The sequence below is a fragment of the Panthera tigris genome, chromosome E3 (assembly GCF_018350195.1).
Source record: "Panthera tigris isolate Pti1 chromosome E3, P.tigris_Pti1_mat1.1, whole genome shotgun sequence".
NCBI classification, from domain to species: domain Eukaryota; kingdom Metazoa; phylum Chordata; class Mammalia; order Carnivora; family Felidae; genus Panthera; species Panthera tigris.
In genome coordinates this window covers 3533841-3550717 of record NC_056675.1, presented here as the reverse complement: position 1 = coordinate 3550717, position 16877 = coordinate 3533841, and the positions used below count along the sequence as shown (strand labels likewise).

Genomic DNA, 16877 nt, shown 5'->3' with positions numbered 1-16877 from the left:
GCGACCACAAGGACGGCGTCCCCAGCTTGCCGAGGAACTATTTCTTGCAATTAGGAGGAGTTTAAGTGGTGGTGATAGCCAATTTTCAGCACAGATAAGTGTAATTAGAGTTTAAGCCTGATAAGTGGGGCTGACAAACCCAAGAGCCAGCCTCACGGCGCGGCGCGGGGAGGTGGCCCGGGCCTCCCTCATCACACCGGGGAGGCCCCCGTGCTCCTGCCCCCGGCCCGGGCCCCCCTCCCCTCCCGCTGCACTCCGAGCCGCACCGAGCTCTGTGTCACCTGTGCAGGTGACCTGGAGCCTCCTGACTTCGGAGGAGAGAACGGGGAAAAAGAGGCAGGAACCTTCATCATAGCTAAAAGCTGGGCTTCCTCCAAGTGGGGCTCTCCAGCCTGACCGGGCTGGCTAACCAGTGGCCTAGAGGCCTCCGGCCCCTCGTGAGAACTTCCTCCTGGACTCCGAAGCAAGGACGGAGAAAGGCTGTCGCTGCAAATATCACTGCCCAGGTTCAGACAACTCTGACCACGGACAGACAACGTTTTCGCTCATGAACACGCAGACGAAGGGAAAGTGTTGGTTGTGTTCGGTGTAGCTGGAGAACTGAGATTCCACATTTCGGGAGGAAGACGCACAGTGAAAATCATACGAACGCAGCATTTTCCAGGACGGAGATGGGGCTCCCTGGTTAAGTAAGTTTGAAGATGACGTGTTACAGAAAGGCCTCGTAGGCTCTCCACTCGGGATTTCTGAGAGCTTTCAACACACCGGTGTCTACGGCTCATCCCCCGGAGGAGCAGGAAGAGGTGAGGTGGCCCCTCTGACACTGGTCAGCAGAGCCTGCCAGGAGCACCGCCCGGCACCTGCCGTCCGCCCCCAGCACGGCCCACGTGCACCGTGAACACACTGCCCGGCGTGGCCACCGCCGGGCCTGCCCTCAGTGCGAGCAGCCAGAGCCGTCGGCACCTTCCACCCCCGTGTGGCCCTGACCTCAGAAGAGCCCGGCCAAGCGCGTCCTTACTGCGAAATGGGCTCATCCTTCAAACTCATCAAAGCGAGTGTCTCTTAGCCTACAGCTCTCCAAGTACCGTCCAGTCGGCTCGCCGTGTTCATATCGTGCCTTTTATAGAACACTGATCCAGCTAAATGACTCCCTTCCAGATGATTTCAGAGTGATCCTGCCTGCGTTTGAGTGACCTCCAAATTTGAGCTTTTCTGTACAGAAACAGGGCCGTGTCTGCCCAGGGAGCCTGGCCCTCACCCTGCATGGCTCAAGGAAGGGGTTTTGGGGTGCCAGTTTGCACACGCACTGCCCATCGTCAGCAGACGGATGGGGTCCATTTGGATGTAAAATTAATCTGGAGAGCACCCCCCGTCACTTTTTTTTTTTAATGTTTTATTAAAAAATGCCTTCCTTTTCCCCAGAGCAGAAACAAACCCATGTATGGATTTTGTGAATTCTGTCCCACTAGGTCGTACAGCTAGTCTGGCCTCCCCTGCATCTCAACTATGTCAGAATCTTATTTATTTAGTCCATTTGTAAACCGTGCCCTGCAATACAAAGCCCTGGGGTGCAATCACATAAAATACTACCGTTTAAACCATCTTAAAAAACAGAAAAGTAACTCTGCCATAAAACCCATTCCCTAAGAACACGGCTCCTGCTCCGTGGGGCTCGGTGCTCCCCACCGTGACCAGGGCACTGGCGGGGGACGGCGGGGAAGGAGCCGGGCCTGTCTTCTCCGTGGAGGGATCGCAGGCAGGGTCTGCCCGTGCCAGGTGGGTGTTCCGCTCTCGAGGAACGTCCGGCCGGCCAGGAGGCAGGAAAAACGGCCAGCAGAATCGCCAGCGGGTGAGACGACCGTTTGACGGCCTTCCTCCCTGCGGAGTTAGGATTCCAGCCCCAGATGTTTTCACCACACTTGCAACCACATCTCTTGGAAATGCAGCGGTTCTGTGAGGCATTTTAAAGAACTGGAAATTGTTCGGAGACCTGGTTGCCACCCCCGCGATTCCCTGTTGGAAATCCGGATCCAACGTGAAGGAGGCAAGGGTTGGGTTCCTCTGAGAGACCCCCCCACTCGAGAGGCCCGCACGCTGATCAGACCGGCCAGCCGATGCCCTAGGGGAGGGGACAATACGCTTCTCGGGGACACGAGGGTCTGGGAACGGAGGCGGGACAGCGAGGGCCGGACGAGGGGCCGGACGCTTTGACCTCAGCCGGGCGCAGGACGCCGCGCTGTGTGTGCTTCCCAAAGCTGCCTTCTGTTTAGCCACTCGGAGCATCTGGTCCTTTTCCGTATGTGACAGCACGGCCTTACTTTCAACTGAAAGATCCCCTCCTCCCCTCTCCGGCCTCAGGTCAAAATGCCCCCGAAGGGCCTGGGGGCGGAGAGAGGCCACAGGAAAGTCTCTCCTGCTCTGAGTTCCTGCCCTCTACCGGCCTGCGTTCCTCCTGTGGCCCGTGTGGCTGCAGAGCGTGGCCAGCTAGAAGGGGTCGGATCTATCGGCTGCTGTCTGGCTAAGCCAGGGGCTCTGGCAGATGCCATCAGACCGGGCAGGCACATGGTGGGACCCGGAAAAGCAACACCGGTGTTGGCCAGTGGTCAGGGACACCCCCGGAAGGTCACAGGGTCAGGGGCACTCAGGAAGAGGGCTGGTGGGTTCTGCTCACGGGGAACAGGCTGTTTGCTGGGTTCCAGGCAGGGAGGCCGGGGGCGGGGGGGGGGGGGGCGAGGCCAGCCTCACCCCCGGCCGGAGCAGGGGCGGAGCGGTTTCAGGAGGGGGTCTGCGGCTGAGAGGAAGGACCCAGCGGAGGCCCCTCCGACTCTGGCAGAGTCTGCAGCTTAGCGGCAGCTGTGAAGCAACCATCCCCAGCCCCAGGCCCGGACCAGCCGCATGACAGACGAGCAGGAGTCAGGGGGTCGGGGGTGTGCCCGTGCCGCCTTCAGGGCCAAGGTCTGGGGGTCCGGATGGTTGCGTCTCAAGCGCCCAGGGACTGCACCCCGAGCTTCTGGAGAGACCTGTGAGCTGCTGACTGAAAGTACCTTCTCCTGCCCGGTTCCAGAGCGTGTATACTCACTGCCAAAGACGGGAAAATCCAGGCAGAGGAACCAGCCCTCCGGACAGACGGGAGGGCCAACGGAGTGACAGAGGGTCTTACTACTTGTGAAAAGAGGCGAGATGCTTGCGACCAAGAAGGTCTGCCTGTTGTCACCAGAGAGAGAGGGAGAGGGGAGGGAGGGTGAGGGGGAGGGAGGGAGGGGGAAGAAGGGGAGAGGGTAAGAGGGAGAGAGGGAGGGAAAGGGGGAGAAGGGGAGAGGGAGGGAGGGAGGGGAAGGGAGAGGGGAAGAAGGGGTAGGGAAGAGAGAGGGAGAGGGAGAGAGAAGCAGAGAGAGGGAGGGAGAGAGGAAGAGAGAGAGAGGGAGGGAGGAAAAGAGACAGGGAGAGAGGGAGGGAGGGAGAGAGGGAGGGAGGGAGAGAGAGAGGGAGAGAGAGGGAGGGAGAGAGAGGCGGAGAGAGAGAGGGAGAGAGGAAGAGAGGGAGGGAAGAGGGAGGGAGGGAGAGAGAGAGGGAGGGAGGGAGGAAGGGAGCGAGAGGGAGGGAGGGAGACAAGTGCCATGGGCAGCTGTGACACGCTGATGACCGCTTCTCCCGCTCCCCGCTGTGATGTTTGTGGCATGTGTCCCCCCACAAAGCCCACGTGCTCCAGACATTTCCCCATCACGGGCTCTCAAACCAGCCCACCTGGGGCCAAACCCCACGTGTGACCGCATTCTCCACCTGCAGGCCCTGGGCGGTCGTCTTAAGGGCTCGGAGCCTGATTTCTTGTGAAATACGAATAAAGGTGGCCCGGCCGCCGCGTGAGGACTCAGAGAGAGCGTGTGCCCTTGCTCGGCGCCGGGCGTCTAGACGGCGTCTGGTGAGCCACGGCCGTGCTGCAGCAGAGGCCACGTGACCACGGCCCCGACAAGGCCCGGGGAACCAGACGTGCAGGGTCATCTCCCTGGAAGGTAGGGGGAGGCCGTGGGGACAGATGTGTGGCGAGCCGGCAGGACTCCGGGACGTCGGAACGCAGAGATCGGGGGATCGCGAAGCAGGGCCCACCGTGGCTCCCGACCGGGCGGAGGCCACGGCCACGGCCACGGTCTTGCCTGGATGGCAAGTACTTCTTTATAAGACGAAGGCAGCCAGCCCGGGGGCCGAGGCGCGCATGCCACGGAGTTTCTAGAGAGATTCTACAAGCCCATCGATGCAGAATAAGTCACTTATTTGAGGAGGTACAGGAAAACCCGTACCTTGATGGGGAGGGGCTCCAAGGTGGCTAGGGACCATGGTTTTTGGCCATCCTTTCCCCGTTGTGTGGCACTAGTTAAAAGGCGTCTGCAACGCCCGGGCCACCTGGTCCCCACGCAGGCACTGGGCCCTGAAGAGGACGCAGCGGGTGTGGCCGCGCCACCTCGGGGCCGGTCCCGTGCCCTCCGCCGTGTCACACACCGCACACCCGTACCCCCTCTACTCTTGTTTACCAAAGCGCATTCATCGCTTGTCTGAGACTCTCTCCCCTCTGATTTGGGATTGATGACGCCAACATACTGGGCTGCGGTTTACGGCCGGCCTTTTTTCTTTCTTAGCACTTCGTAAAATAACAATGAATCTTAGAGTCGATAATGGCATTTTAGATTCGATGAAATGAAATCTGGTGCTTAAATTTTCCTCAAATCAGCCCCCCGTTTTACTTGAATGTACTTATTTTAAAAGGAAACTTTTATCACGGCTTTAAATGGAGCGCCAATATTATTTGATGTGTTGGTTATATTTTCTCCTCCTAGGCATTAAATAATCTACAACGTTTACGGTCTGGCCGCGCGCATTTCCGGGGGGAGCCCGCCCTGGGCCGGGCGCCCTCCTATGGCACCGGTGCCGGGCACAGAGTGGGCGAGAAAAAAGTGCCCGCGGAGCCCTCTGACAGCGGGGCAGCAGCGAGCGGGGAGGAGACAGACGCGTCAGAAATTACAACGGCACCAGAGACAGGCAGGAAGGCAGCAGGGGCGGATCAGCACCTCCGGGACCAAGGGGCGAGGGTGCGCTCCCGTCTCTGCCCCCTTCCCGTGCAGCGGGCGGGTCCCCCGGGCTCCGCCGCGAACACGCCCATCCCCGGTCCCCGCTCCACGCCCCCAGAGCCCAGGCTCCGAGCCCCTTGCTAGGCGCTGCTCGGCCGGCACCCCCTCCTGCCCGGAAGTTGCTGGTTTCCTCGTCTGTCCCCGCCTCGTACTGGGCTTCACGCCCTCCTCGCTGTGCCTCTGGCAGGCAAGACTCCCCGCCCTGCAGACACTGTGGAGTGCCGTGCCCTCCCCATGCGCCCCCCTGGCCTTACCTTGCACGGGCGCTAAGGGCTCGTAGACCACTCTGTAGCCCTGCAGGACGCCGTTGGCTGCCACCGGCTCGCCCCACGAGACGTTAAGCGTGGTAGAGGTTATTTCTGAGAACGCCAAAAAGCTGGGGGTCCCCGGAGCTGGAAGAACGGGACGTGAAGGGACTTTTGGTAAAGCTCCGTTCTAGACCGTTTCCACACATGTCTGTGCCTCCACGTACAATAAAAACGCTACTGGATGTTATTTTCAACTCCGTAAAAGTCTCAACGCCGTGCGACCACCTCTGAACTCTCCAGGATCAATCAGACACCTGGACTCTCCCAAGAAGAGGAGACAAGATGATGGGGGTTTAAACACAAGGAGCCTAAGGGACGCGGTGACAAAGGCAGAAAGATGAGTAAAGAATGAAATGCAGACAGCCCCGTGAGGCTCTGCCCACCTCTCCTGGCCTCTCCCTTGGGGCCCCAGCTGGCCCTCCTCTGAAACGTCACAGTGTCCGCCCTCGGGCTGGGGACAGGGGGGCCCAGTGAGCCCCCCGGGCGGGGGGGAAGCTGCCCGCAGAACGCAGACAGCCAGGCGGTAGCCGGGGTGCTGAACCTGCTCGCCGCCCCCTGCCTGGGCTCCGTGTGGGAGTCGGTGCCCGGAGCTGCCCCCCCCCCCCAATCAGCCCTCCACATACACCCCTATCTGCTGTTTTTCCAGTCCCTGGGGGCCCTTTTGCCCCATGGCCTGCCCAGTCCCCAGTGCTCTGGTGAGGAACGGGTGACCCACCCTGGATTCCAGAAACGGCCCCTGTCCGGCTGCCGGACGAGACCCAGAGGAAAGAGTCCCGGCACGCTGGCCAGTCCTCTCTCAGGCAGGACGCAGGATGCCTGGGAGCCCCGAGTGGGACGGGTCTCCCTGACTTCCCCAGCCTTACACTTCCTGGGTCCCACAAAGTGCATCCCAGGTCCGCGGGACCAGGGTTAAGCTGACATTCCCTTGGAATCCTGACTCACTTCCTAATGTTCTCTAGGCCGCTGGGGAGCCGGCACTCATGACAGAGGGAGCCACGTGCTGTGTGTGTGGATGTGGGGCCACAGGCGGCGAGGCACGTGGCAGTGCAGTGCTCTCGCCTGGCTGGTGGCGGGTGTCTGAGAAGCGGCTGCAAGCTGTTGCGGGTGTGGCCCTGAAACCCGGCGACCCTGGAAGCGCCCGACGCCGTGGCCTGGGCTCGGCCTACAAAGAACTCACTTCCCCCGGGATCTGGACACGCCGGTGCCGAGCCCCAGCAAGAAGCTCCCCGAGGGAACCGGAAGGAGGCCTGGGTGCGGAGGCGGAGCCCTCCTGCCCTCGGCGACCCGGGAGGGTCCTCGGGAAACAGGTGCCGTCTCACGGGCGCCGCCGCGCAGCAGGCCAGGGCTGGGCGCTGGGGAAAGCAGCTGAATGCAACCCAGGCCTTTCTCTGCAGAAAGCCCCGGGCACACGACAGCCGTGCGTCACAGGCTGGGCAGAGCAAAGGGCTGTGGGCACAGGGAGGGGCCGCTCATCCAGCCTGGCTCGGCCCCCCGCGGCCGTGGGGAAGGGGCCCCCCGCGGAACACGCCGCTCTCCTACCGGCCTGGTGGGTGCGCCCCTGCCTGGGGTCACTCCGGGGCCCGTCTCCAGCCGCATTGAAGGCCGAGATGCTGACCCGGTAAGGGGTGTGGCCGGTCAGGTTCTTCAGTTTCAGCACGGTCTCCGGCAGGAACAGGACCTTCAGCTTCTCCGTCTCGTTCTGGCCGTCTGCCTCCCAGTAGTAAACCTGCCGGTAAGAGCCAGAGGTCGGAGGCGGGCCACGGGGCCACGGGGCCACGGGGCCGGGGTGGCAGCCCTGGCTTCTAAACTGGTGGGGGAGGGGCCCAGTGAGCGCTGGGCAGGACTGGACCTCGGCCCGGGTTTCTCCCGGGTTCGCTTTCTCCCCCACCGCCCGGCCTGCACGTGCTCGCGGGCGGACTTGAGGCCCAAGCACAGAGGCTGGAGGAGGTGGGCTGGCAGGACCGTTTCCCGGGACAGCCGGCCAAGAACCACTGCCCCGAGCAGGCGCGAGCCCGGCTGCCCAAAGACAACACCCTTCCGTGGATCCACCTCGGCTCCGGGGGGCGAAACCCAGCCAGGCCACCAGGGCCACTGGCCCACAGGGCAGAGAGCCGCAGAAAGCTTGGGACAGCTTTTCTGCCCCCAGGCGGGCTCCCGGCCACGAGCACTGCTGACTCCCGCCTGCAAGATACGGTCCAGTCCTGCTCTCGGAACTGAGCAAATCTGATCCTACGCTTGAACAGGCCTTACTGACTTCAGATCAATACCCAAGTTCAATGTCTTTATCATTAAGGAAATTAGAAAACATATTTTGGACATACATAAATAGCATCTTGCCTCCAAGCTCGTAAGACTTCCCATTACCTCATTAATCACTGTAACAGCCCTGCCGTGGAGGAAGGTATTTATTTTCATAAAACACCGACCAAAATCATTTTTAAATGGACATTTAATTGGCCCGATAGTCATCAGGGCAGGCTGGCCCACAGAAGCTGATGACTGACCAACCTGGGCTCCGACACACCAGTCAGGGAGAGTCATTCGGGAGAAGGAAGGGGGAGTTTTCAAGGGACGGCCCCGGCCTGCTTTCTTCAGGCTGTTTTTAGCTGATCCTTCTGAGTTGTCTCCGAAAACGTGGCCTTCCAGGCAGGTGTGCAAGGAGCTTCCCGCCCCCCGATGAACCTACTCTGGGTAATTACTCACTGGCCTCCTGTCTTTCCTCTGCCCCATCTCCGGAATGTTGAGCTAACGTGGAACCTTAGTGTGGTGGTTCTCAATGTGGGGTGCCTAGGAACCACACCCCTGGGGGAACTTGCTGCAAATGCAAATTCTTGGGCCCCCTGCCCTGGGCCTCATGAAATATTCAAGAGATCCAAGGGCAGTGTCGGGCTGGAGAACCTGTTCTCTTCCGCCAGATCAGTTCTGCTGTCAGCAAAGACACTGGAGGCTCCCAGAGCGGGTGCAGCAGCAGGAAGGGTGCTGGGCAGGGCCTGGGAGGGACGGGCTGCCGGGCACAAGCCAGCTGCACGGTGAACCAGGCCCCCACCCCCGGGCCGAGAGGCAAGGTCAGGCCGAGCCTGCCCCAGCCGCTCAGCACCGACCCCGGCTGTCCGTCCTGACGGTCAGCCGCGCGTGCAGGGGCAGGACGGAGTGAGCTGGGGGCAGCAGCCGTGGCATGCAGCCAGGGTTCCAGCGGAGCCGCTGGGAACTCTGGATTTAGGCCACTTTCCGGGCCTCCAAGTGACCCGGAAGGAAGAGCCAAACCATGCGAGAGAGCATTGCCTTGTAGCCCTGGATGTTCCCGTTCTGGCTCTCGGGTGGCGGCGGCTCCCACGTGACCTCCAGCTGGCTGGCCGTGAGCGGGGTCACCTGGACGTTCTGCGGGGCCATGGCCGGGGCTGGGGAGAGAGCAGCACAGGAGAGGGGCTGAGATGGCTTTTGGCGGGTGCGGGGCCCCTGGCTGCAGGCCTCAGAGCCTGCCCCGGGGCCGTGCAGCTTTTAGGCCAGGGAGCGCCACACACGCCCTTCCCGGAACCACGTTTTCAGTTGGCATAAAATGGAATCTGGAGGATTACGAAGAAAATTATATTAATTATAATAATTATATTGAGACGCGGTTGGCAGAGTGTTCAGAAACAAAAGCGTGATCTGGTCGTCTGCGTGCGTCGTGGGTGGGTGCGGGACGTGGGTGGGGGGCTGTTGCTGAGCGAGCTGTGGGTCCCGCTGGCCGCACGCACCATGCTGCCGTGTTCACGGTGGAGGGAGGCAGTGCGTTTTGGACGGAACGCGGAGAAAATGAGGCACCCACGTGTCCGTCCCAAGTTCAGGAATCTCGCGTTGTGGAGCCTGGCTCCCCGGGTCTGGGCCGTCCTTCAGCGGCGACAGGACCAGCCTAGGCTGGTCCCCCATCCCTGCCCTCTACCCAGGCCCCTTATGGCTGGAACTCTGAGGACCCAGTCCTCGATTGCGACCCTGCCCTACCGCCCTGGGGACCACGCTGTGCCCGGAGAGGCGGAGAGGACACCATGGCCGTGGCCCGGCAGGCGGCCCTGGGGAAGCTGGGATGGCACCGAGAGCACGTGTGCACACACAGGACACGTCTCCGCTCCGTCTCTGCATTCCTCGCCGGGCATCTGTGCGGGACGCACTCTTCTCTGCCTCCCGGGAGTCCTTCCCTTCTCCCGCCTGTGTGCACCCCAACAGGGCTGTGCTGGGCTGGACCCCGGAGCCCTGGGAGCCGTCTGGGGGGGCTCGGCCCGCGGGCCCACGAGCACTGCCTTCCGACTCAAGCATGTTCCCGGCCACGCACGGAGACCACGTAACAGCCACTGTCCGAGGGCGACAGCCCAGCACGCTGGCTCTCGGGAGAGAACGACCTTCGAGAGTCACCCCTTCCCCTCTCCCCCCCCCCCCCAGTGTAGAATCAAATAGTAATTAACACCCACTCAGCCTGACACCGACTATTTATTTTGTTCTAACTGTGTGGTTCCCGTATTATCGCTGCCCACCCTGCCGTTAATGGAAATGTTAATAACCCACACCAGGTTGTTGTGACAGATGCTTGGCCTCATTATCAGAAATTCTTATTTACCGCTCCATTAAACAACAGAATCACACAAAAAAACAATTCAATCAAAACTAACTGGAGGAATTTTAACAGCCACATTAATAATCCAAAACATAAATAAAGTTAATGTCTTTTGCATGTTTGCCATCGGCAACTCTATCGCAAAATTACTGTTGTACAATTAAAACGTGAAAGGCGAAATTGAGCACGGCCATTACCCCGGTAGTCGGTTAGAACCGTCTGTGCGTGGTCTCCCCCGACCTCCAACCCCAAGGTTTCCTTTGCAAACCCTGGTCCCACGACCCTTCTCCGGACACGGAGGTCCACAGAAACCGGTGCTTCTGCAGGCTCGAGGCGGCTCCTGGAATTCAGGGGCCACGTGCCTGGACAAGACCCGCTGGTCGCGTGCGGGGCGGCTGAGCCACGCGAACTGCCGTCCCCAAGCTGAGATGCTCCGATGTGCCCACCAGCTGTCCTGTCACACAGAGCTTTTGTGCCGTAAAAATGCCGCAGGGAGTGAGGGTTTTTTTGATGATGACACAGGCAGGGAAGAGAGAGAAATGTGTGTAAACACAGAGCAGAGCGTGTCGGTTTCGAGACCTACTTTTCTGGCTCCCGGAAGCTTCTGGGTCTCCGTCCCGGCAGGACGACCTGACTGGGGAAGGTCCCCTTGTGTACGGCCCCAGATGCAGCTCTGGTTTGGCATGGAACATGTTCGGAGGGAACTGATGGAGCCTCTGATGAGCCCTTGTCCGATGGCTCTCCCCCCTTCGCCCCCGTGGTGTATAGAATGCTTTGGGAACATGCGTGAAATCAGTTTTTAGAAGCAATTTAGCGCAGCGCGCTCTGGCATTTGCTGATAGCGGATCGCCTGCAAACGGCACCGAAGAGGGGCTCACAAAGGTGAAGGCGCAGAGTGGAGGTTCTCTCCGCACGTCTCATGTCGGGGCTGACGATGCCGCCACACAGCTGTGAGCCAGTCCTTGGCAGCCACGGAGCCGCCAGAGACAGCGCGAGCTTCTAGAGGCACCCTGCGCCTGGAGATTTCTGGAATCTCCCGGGCTTGTGGCTGATTGTGTAGGGAGGCCCTGCAGGTTGGGTGCTGGGGGCTGCACGCTGGCAGGCAAGCCCCACAGAGCAGGACGGGCAGCTTACTCAACCCCCTAGGCGGACTTGCTGCCCCCGACGTGGCCACCAGCCGTCAGTCACTGGGAAACAAACGGCCACTGGAACAAAATGGCTGTCTCTGGCTCAGTCTTAATTTGCTGGGAAGCAGAGAGTGCTGGCTCATGGCCACCTGGCTCCAGGCCCACTGGATCACCAGAATGACCTGGTCACTTAACAGTCCTGAGCTACAGACCCTCCACCCTCCACCAAAACATCGTCCCCTCCCATGGGAGGGTCATCCGTCTGGCCCGTGGAAGTCTCTCTCTTGCAGGGACCCTGCAGACCCTCCGCCTCTGACTCTAGTTTGGTCGATGACAGGGGAGCAGTAATGACATGTGGGTAGGGGTGACATAGGCCACCTCCCAGCAGAAGCTTCCAGAGGGTTCCCTGGCCGGTTGCACGGGGACTGACCCCTCAGTCTGTGTCTTCAAAAGAAGACGACAGGAAGCTGGAGAGAAAGAGCTGGCCTTGAAGGATGGGGAAGGTGCACGAGAGAAGTTGCCACTGGTGTTTCAGCCACACGGAGTCTGTAGTTATTTGTTGCCATGGCACAATGTGCTGGAAATTTCCTGAATGTCAACGGGCCTTAGGCTTGGCGCTGAGGGGTAGGTGGATACAAGGATGCGGAAACAGGTGTAACAAGAGACAGGTCACAATAATCATGATACAGGGTGTAACGTGAGGGCAGGTTCCAAGGGCCACGAGAAGTCACTTCTGGCTGGGGGACACAGGCTCTTTCCTGGAAACAGAGTATCCTTCAAAAATGGGGCAGATTTAACATGGGACAACGGGCCAGGGAAGCACGGGCGAAGTAAGAGACAGGAATGGGAAGGGCGAGGGTACGGAGGCGACAAGGCAGGGTACCTGCTGGGGTCACATCAGACAGATGGTCATCAGATGCCAGTGCTACCTGGGGCCACACCAGGCATCTATTCATGCTGAACCATGCTAAGCCATGCTAGGCCATGATAAGCTATGCTAGGCCATGCTAGGCCATTCTAGGCTATGCTAAGTTATGCTAGATCATGCTAGGCTATGCTAGGCTATGCTAAGTTATGCTAGATCATGCTAGGCCATGGTAGGCCATGATAGGTTAAACTAGGCCATGCTAGACCACGCTAGATAATTCTAGGCTATGATAGGCCATGCTAGATCATGCTAGGCCATGTTAGGTTTCTACTTTCATTTTTTGTAACCCAGTGATTCATTATTTGGGTAGAGCAAACTTTTAACTGTTACTTTGAGGATCATTGTTAACATTTTAATATAACGAGGTTAAGTATTTCTTTATATAATAAAAAAAAATTACACATTTCTCAGTTCACTTTAATTACATCAACCCCTTTCTGGCCAAACACTCTTTCTGATTTCCTGTCGAAGTAAATAGGAAACAGAATTCTCTAATGTAGTTTACCTTCTCAGCACACTTGGCCAGCACATCTGTTCCCCTAAGCCAGGATACCTGGAGACAGGCTCCAGCTCGGGGTAATTATCTAACCTCCGGGGCCTTCGCAATACATAAAGGAGGCTTAAACAGATCATGGCTCTTCAGCTCAGCGGGGGCCAAGTCAGAACTGGAGACAGAGCAATGACTCAGAGCAGGGAAGTCGGGAAGGAGCAGAATCTCAAAAGGTGAGCCAGGCCTGCAGACACAAAGGCTTCGTTCCCTTCTGGGCAGGGGTACAGTTCACAGGAGAAAGACAGGAGAATCACTGCCGTCACCGAACATAAAGCCCGATGCCCGCGGTGCCCCACGAGGCCGCCAGCCCTGCCTCGAGAAACTCAGGGTCTGTCAACGACCATTCGGTGCGACATCACACGGTAGTTTTTTTTAAAAGCCTGCAACAGACAGTTCAAAGTGAGAAGACGGTGTTTTATAAATCCGTGATAAACAGAGAAGACTAGGATTGCCCCTTCCTCAACCTCCAGCCCCCTGTCTCTAGAAATCTGCAGGGTCTTCTGTAGAGTGCTCTCATCTAGTCTGACGGCTGCTGGAATCCTAGCAGCCCATGAGGGGCATGACGACGGCGTTGAGGGCGGCATTGAAGCTTGGTGTCCGGGCTCACTTCACCCTCATGGCCCGCAGAGGCGGGGGCTCGTCGCTGCCATTCATGCAGGGGAGGCTGGGGCCGGAGAGAGCAGGGCCCGGCCCCAGGTCTCCACTCGCCCCTCACTCTAAGCCGGGCAGCTCGGCTCCCAGCACCATGCCTGGGGGTGGGCAGGGGATTCAAGGCCACGTTCCTGGGGTCCTGGGGCGGCCGCCTCGGCCCAGGGCCTTGTCACTCAGGCTGGCGCTCTGCCCTCCAGCTCAAATGTCTGTCTTTGCTCCAATCACCTCACTGCTGAGCCAGAACAAACACAATTCTAAGGAAGCTTAACAAGAAAAATCAGGAAACTGGTCACAGAAAACCTATTTTTCAAAGTAATCAATGCCATGGACTCCAGGCTACAGAGGCTGCAGGCCGGAGTTTGTGGGAAAAGCCCTGGATGGTGAGTTTTAGGATCCAGGCTCAGCCTGCGGGACCTCGGACACAGTTCAGTCTCCTGGAGCCTCAGTTTCTTTTGTAAAATAGGAGAAAATACCAGACTCAGTGGGTTTCAGAGACGCAATGAGCTAAGTCTTGAGAGGGTACAGATCAGCGGCCAGCAAGGAGGAGGCGCTCTGTAAGGCGGCCTGAACACGGTGTCTCGCTCCGAGCTCATTCCCCCGCACTCACCGACTGGTGAATGGCCCAATGGGTGCGAATGGCACATTGGTCCTGCTTGGCCTGTGTCCCCGTTGGGACTGTCGGTAATTACGTCACCATGTGCTGACGCGTTTAAACGTCCGTCTTTCCTCCTTATGAACCAGGAGCCACACAGGCATGTCCTGGGCACTCTGCCTTCCACAGCCCTGGATGCCAGTACCTTGGATCACGGAGACACTCCGAGGACCCGCCTTCTGCTCCCCGCACCCTCCCTTATGTCATCTCCTCTTGGGAACACTTGCTTCCGACCACGGAACATGGCAGACACGGTGGCCAGTGGCACCGTGATGAGCTTGCAGGAGACTGTCTCTCCACAGCTCGTGCCCCTCCCGCCGGCACTCTGCCCTGCCCCCTCCCGTACCCGCTCTGACAAAGCCAGCAGCCATGTCGGGAGATGCCCCACAGAGAGGCTCATCAAGGCCTCTGTCCAACAGCCCACGAGACACAGTCCTGCCAACGACTACACCAGCTTACAGATGGACCCTTTCCCGGTCCAACCTTTGGATGAGACAGCGGCCCTGGCTGGCACCTTGGGAGAGACCCAAAGTGGGGGACGCAGCTAAGCTGTGCCTGGATTCCTGGCCCCCACACACTGTGAAGCGGCACAGGTGTGTTTGAAGCAGCTGCGCAGGGAAAATTTGTTATGCAGCAGGAGCTAACCAATACACCCAACAGGCAGGAAGGCCCAGACTCTGCACATCCTGGGCTCCGCCAGACGGGCTCGAATCTGGTGTAGCGCTGCTCATAAATGTGGGATTTCGTGGTGTTTAAGCGAGAACTCCTGTTATGTCCAACACGTGTTCATAACTGGTCCAGACCCAGCTCTGGGCTTGGCACCGCGAGGGTGCAGAGGAACACCGCTCCGGGCCTTCTGATCGATAGATGTGCCTCAGGCACTACGGAAGAGTCTGGAGCTTGGGGGGGTTTGAGGGGTTCTGCTACCGGTGCCTCCAGATCAAGGGCGAGGGTGAGATCGGGAAGGCTCTGAGTCATGACCAAGCGAGCTTGGACGTGTGGCAAGGAGGAGCGGGGCCCAGGCAGGGGACTCAAGCAGGGGACAGGGCAGCAAAGGTGTGCCGAGGACACTTAATCTTCCCCGGCTTGGGATGCGGGCTGATCTGGGATCACGTGGCAGCTGCAATCCCAAGATGCTGCTTTCACAAACCGTGGCTTAAAAAGTTGCTTCGGGGCGCCTGGGTGGCTCGGTCGGTTCAGCATCTCTTAATTTCGGCTCAGGTTATGATCTCACGGTCTGTGAGTTTGAGCCCTACATCGGGCTCCGTGCTGACGGCGCGAGCCTGCGTGGGATTCTCTGTCTCCCTCTCTCTCTCTGCCCCTCCCCTGTCCACACATTCTCTCTCCCTCTCAAAATAAATAAACATTTTAAAAACTTTTTTTTAATAAAAAAAAAAAAAAAACCAGTTGTTGCAACAGGCAGGGAGGTTGAGGCCTGAGAGTTTCAAACCCATAATTGCAAACGTGGCTCTGTCACCGCTATTTCAGTGATCCAGGTGAGCGCCGAACATCTGATTCCATCCCGTGGCGCTCCCCGCTTTCCGCCATCACCGATGCCGTCGCCGATACTGACTGCCACCACCTGCCGGCAGGAGATGCAGGGGTGAAAGCCGCTCGGACAAGCCAGCTGTGCACTGGCACCTGCTGCTGGGCTTTTCTCCTCACCTACGCAGTGACCGTCCCGCCAGAGCAAGACCCAGGCCCTGCCAGGCCCCGACTGCGTTATAACCGCTGGCGGTCTGTGTAACGCAAACCACAGCCCGCATCCTATGCGGACCGTGTTCGCCAAACTCAAGTGAGAGGAAGGATGTTTATCCTCACATCACACCTTCGAAAACTGAGCCTGAAGGGGTTAATTTGTTTGGCCCAGAGGGGGCTGGATTTGAACTTGGGTCTGCATAACCAGAAGGCTGTGTTGCCAAGGTAAGGGCTTTGGGAAGCTTTCTGCGAAGGGCCAGACAGCATTTTAAGTTTTGAGGGACACAGGTCTCTGTTGCAACAACTCAATTCTGCCTCTGAACGGCAAAAGCAGCCACAGGCAGTAAGCAAATGAATGGGCGTCTCAATAAAACTTTATATAAAAACGGGCACTGGGTGGATTCGGCCCCTGGGCCTGGTTTGCAGACCCTGCTCTGAGTCAATACAGAAAGGGGAGGGATGGGAAGGGGGTCCTCGCCTGCCAGCTTTGTCATATATAATGAGTCGTGTCGTGTATAATGAGGAACGTCCCCGGCCACCAGCCTCCCGAGCTTGTCCCCGTGATGTAACCCTGCACCCGTCAGGTACATCGGGAACAGCCACCAGGTTCTGGCCACCGGGGACCCCTGTGAGGGTCGAGGGATGGATAAGTACGCGTGTGCCCGGGCAGGCAATGGGGGGCCCGGGAAGTCTGGAGAGGCAGGTGACACGACGCAGGAAGCCCCAGGGGATGAGGCTGCCAGAGACTGGCTTTATTCATGGTGCTCTCATTTTTTTTAAAGAATGGATAAATCTTTTTTTTTTTAATTTTTTTTTTTGTTTGCGGGGAGAGAGAGCACAAACAGGGGAGGGTCACAGAGAGGAGGACAGAGGATCTGAAGTGGGCTCCGTGCCGACAGCAGTGAGCCCGATGTGAACCTCACGTGAGATCGGGACCTGAGCCGAAGTTGGACGCTTCATCAGCTGAGCCACCCAAGCGTTCCCATGGTTTTCTCAATTTTTGAAACCCCATGTTCTGATTTTGATTCCAGAGGGCCTTGTTTTCTAAGAAAAATAGCTTCCTTGGATGAGGTGGCTACACTGATGTGTCCTGCCACCACTGACCAGCTGAGCATTGCTGGAGAATTCTCCGGAAGCTTGGGTGCTTCCGTTTTTCTCACCTGCAAAATGAAGGTAACCTCTGAGCCCCACACCCACTGGGACGTGGCAAGTTTGAGCCAAGACAAAGGACACTGCAGGCAGGGTCGCGGGGTAT

General features: G+C 58.7%; 1 protein-coding gene across 2 annotated transcripts in view; it reads right to left on the bottom strand.

Moving 5' to 3' along the window:
- The window catches only part of SDK1 (sidekick cell adhesion molecule 1), a 530611-nt gene that overhangs the window by 29948 nt on the left and 483786 nt on the right, over window positions 1-16877 (bottom strand). For both annotated transcript variants that reach the window (XM_042972313.1, XM_042972314.1), the window contains 3 exons: window positions 8711-8826; window positions 6968-7154; window positions 5375-5512 (listed from right to left, as the gene is read on the bottom strand). In XM_042972313.1, the coding sequence (XP_042828247.1) occupies window positions 5375-5512; window positions 6968-7154; window positions 8711-8826 (441 nt within the window). The remainder of the gene's footprint in view (window positions 1-5374; window positions 5513-6967; window positions 7155-8710; window positions 8827-16877) is intronic.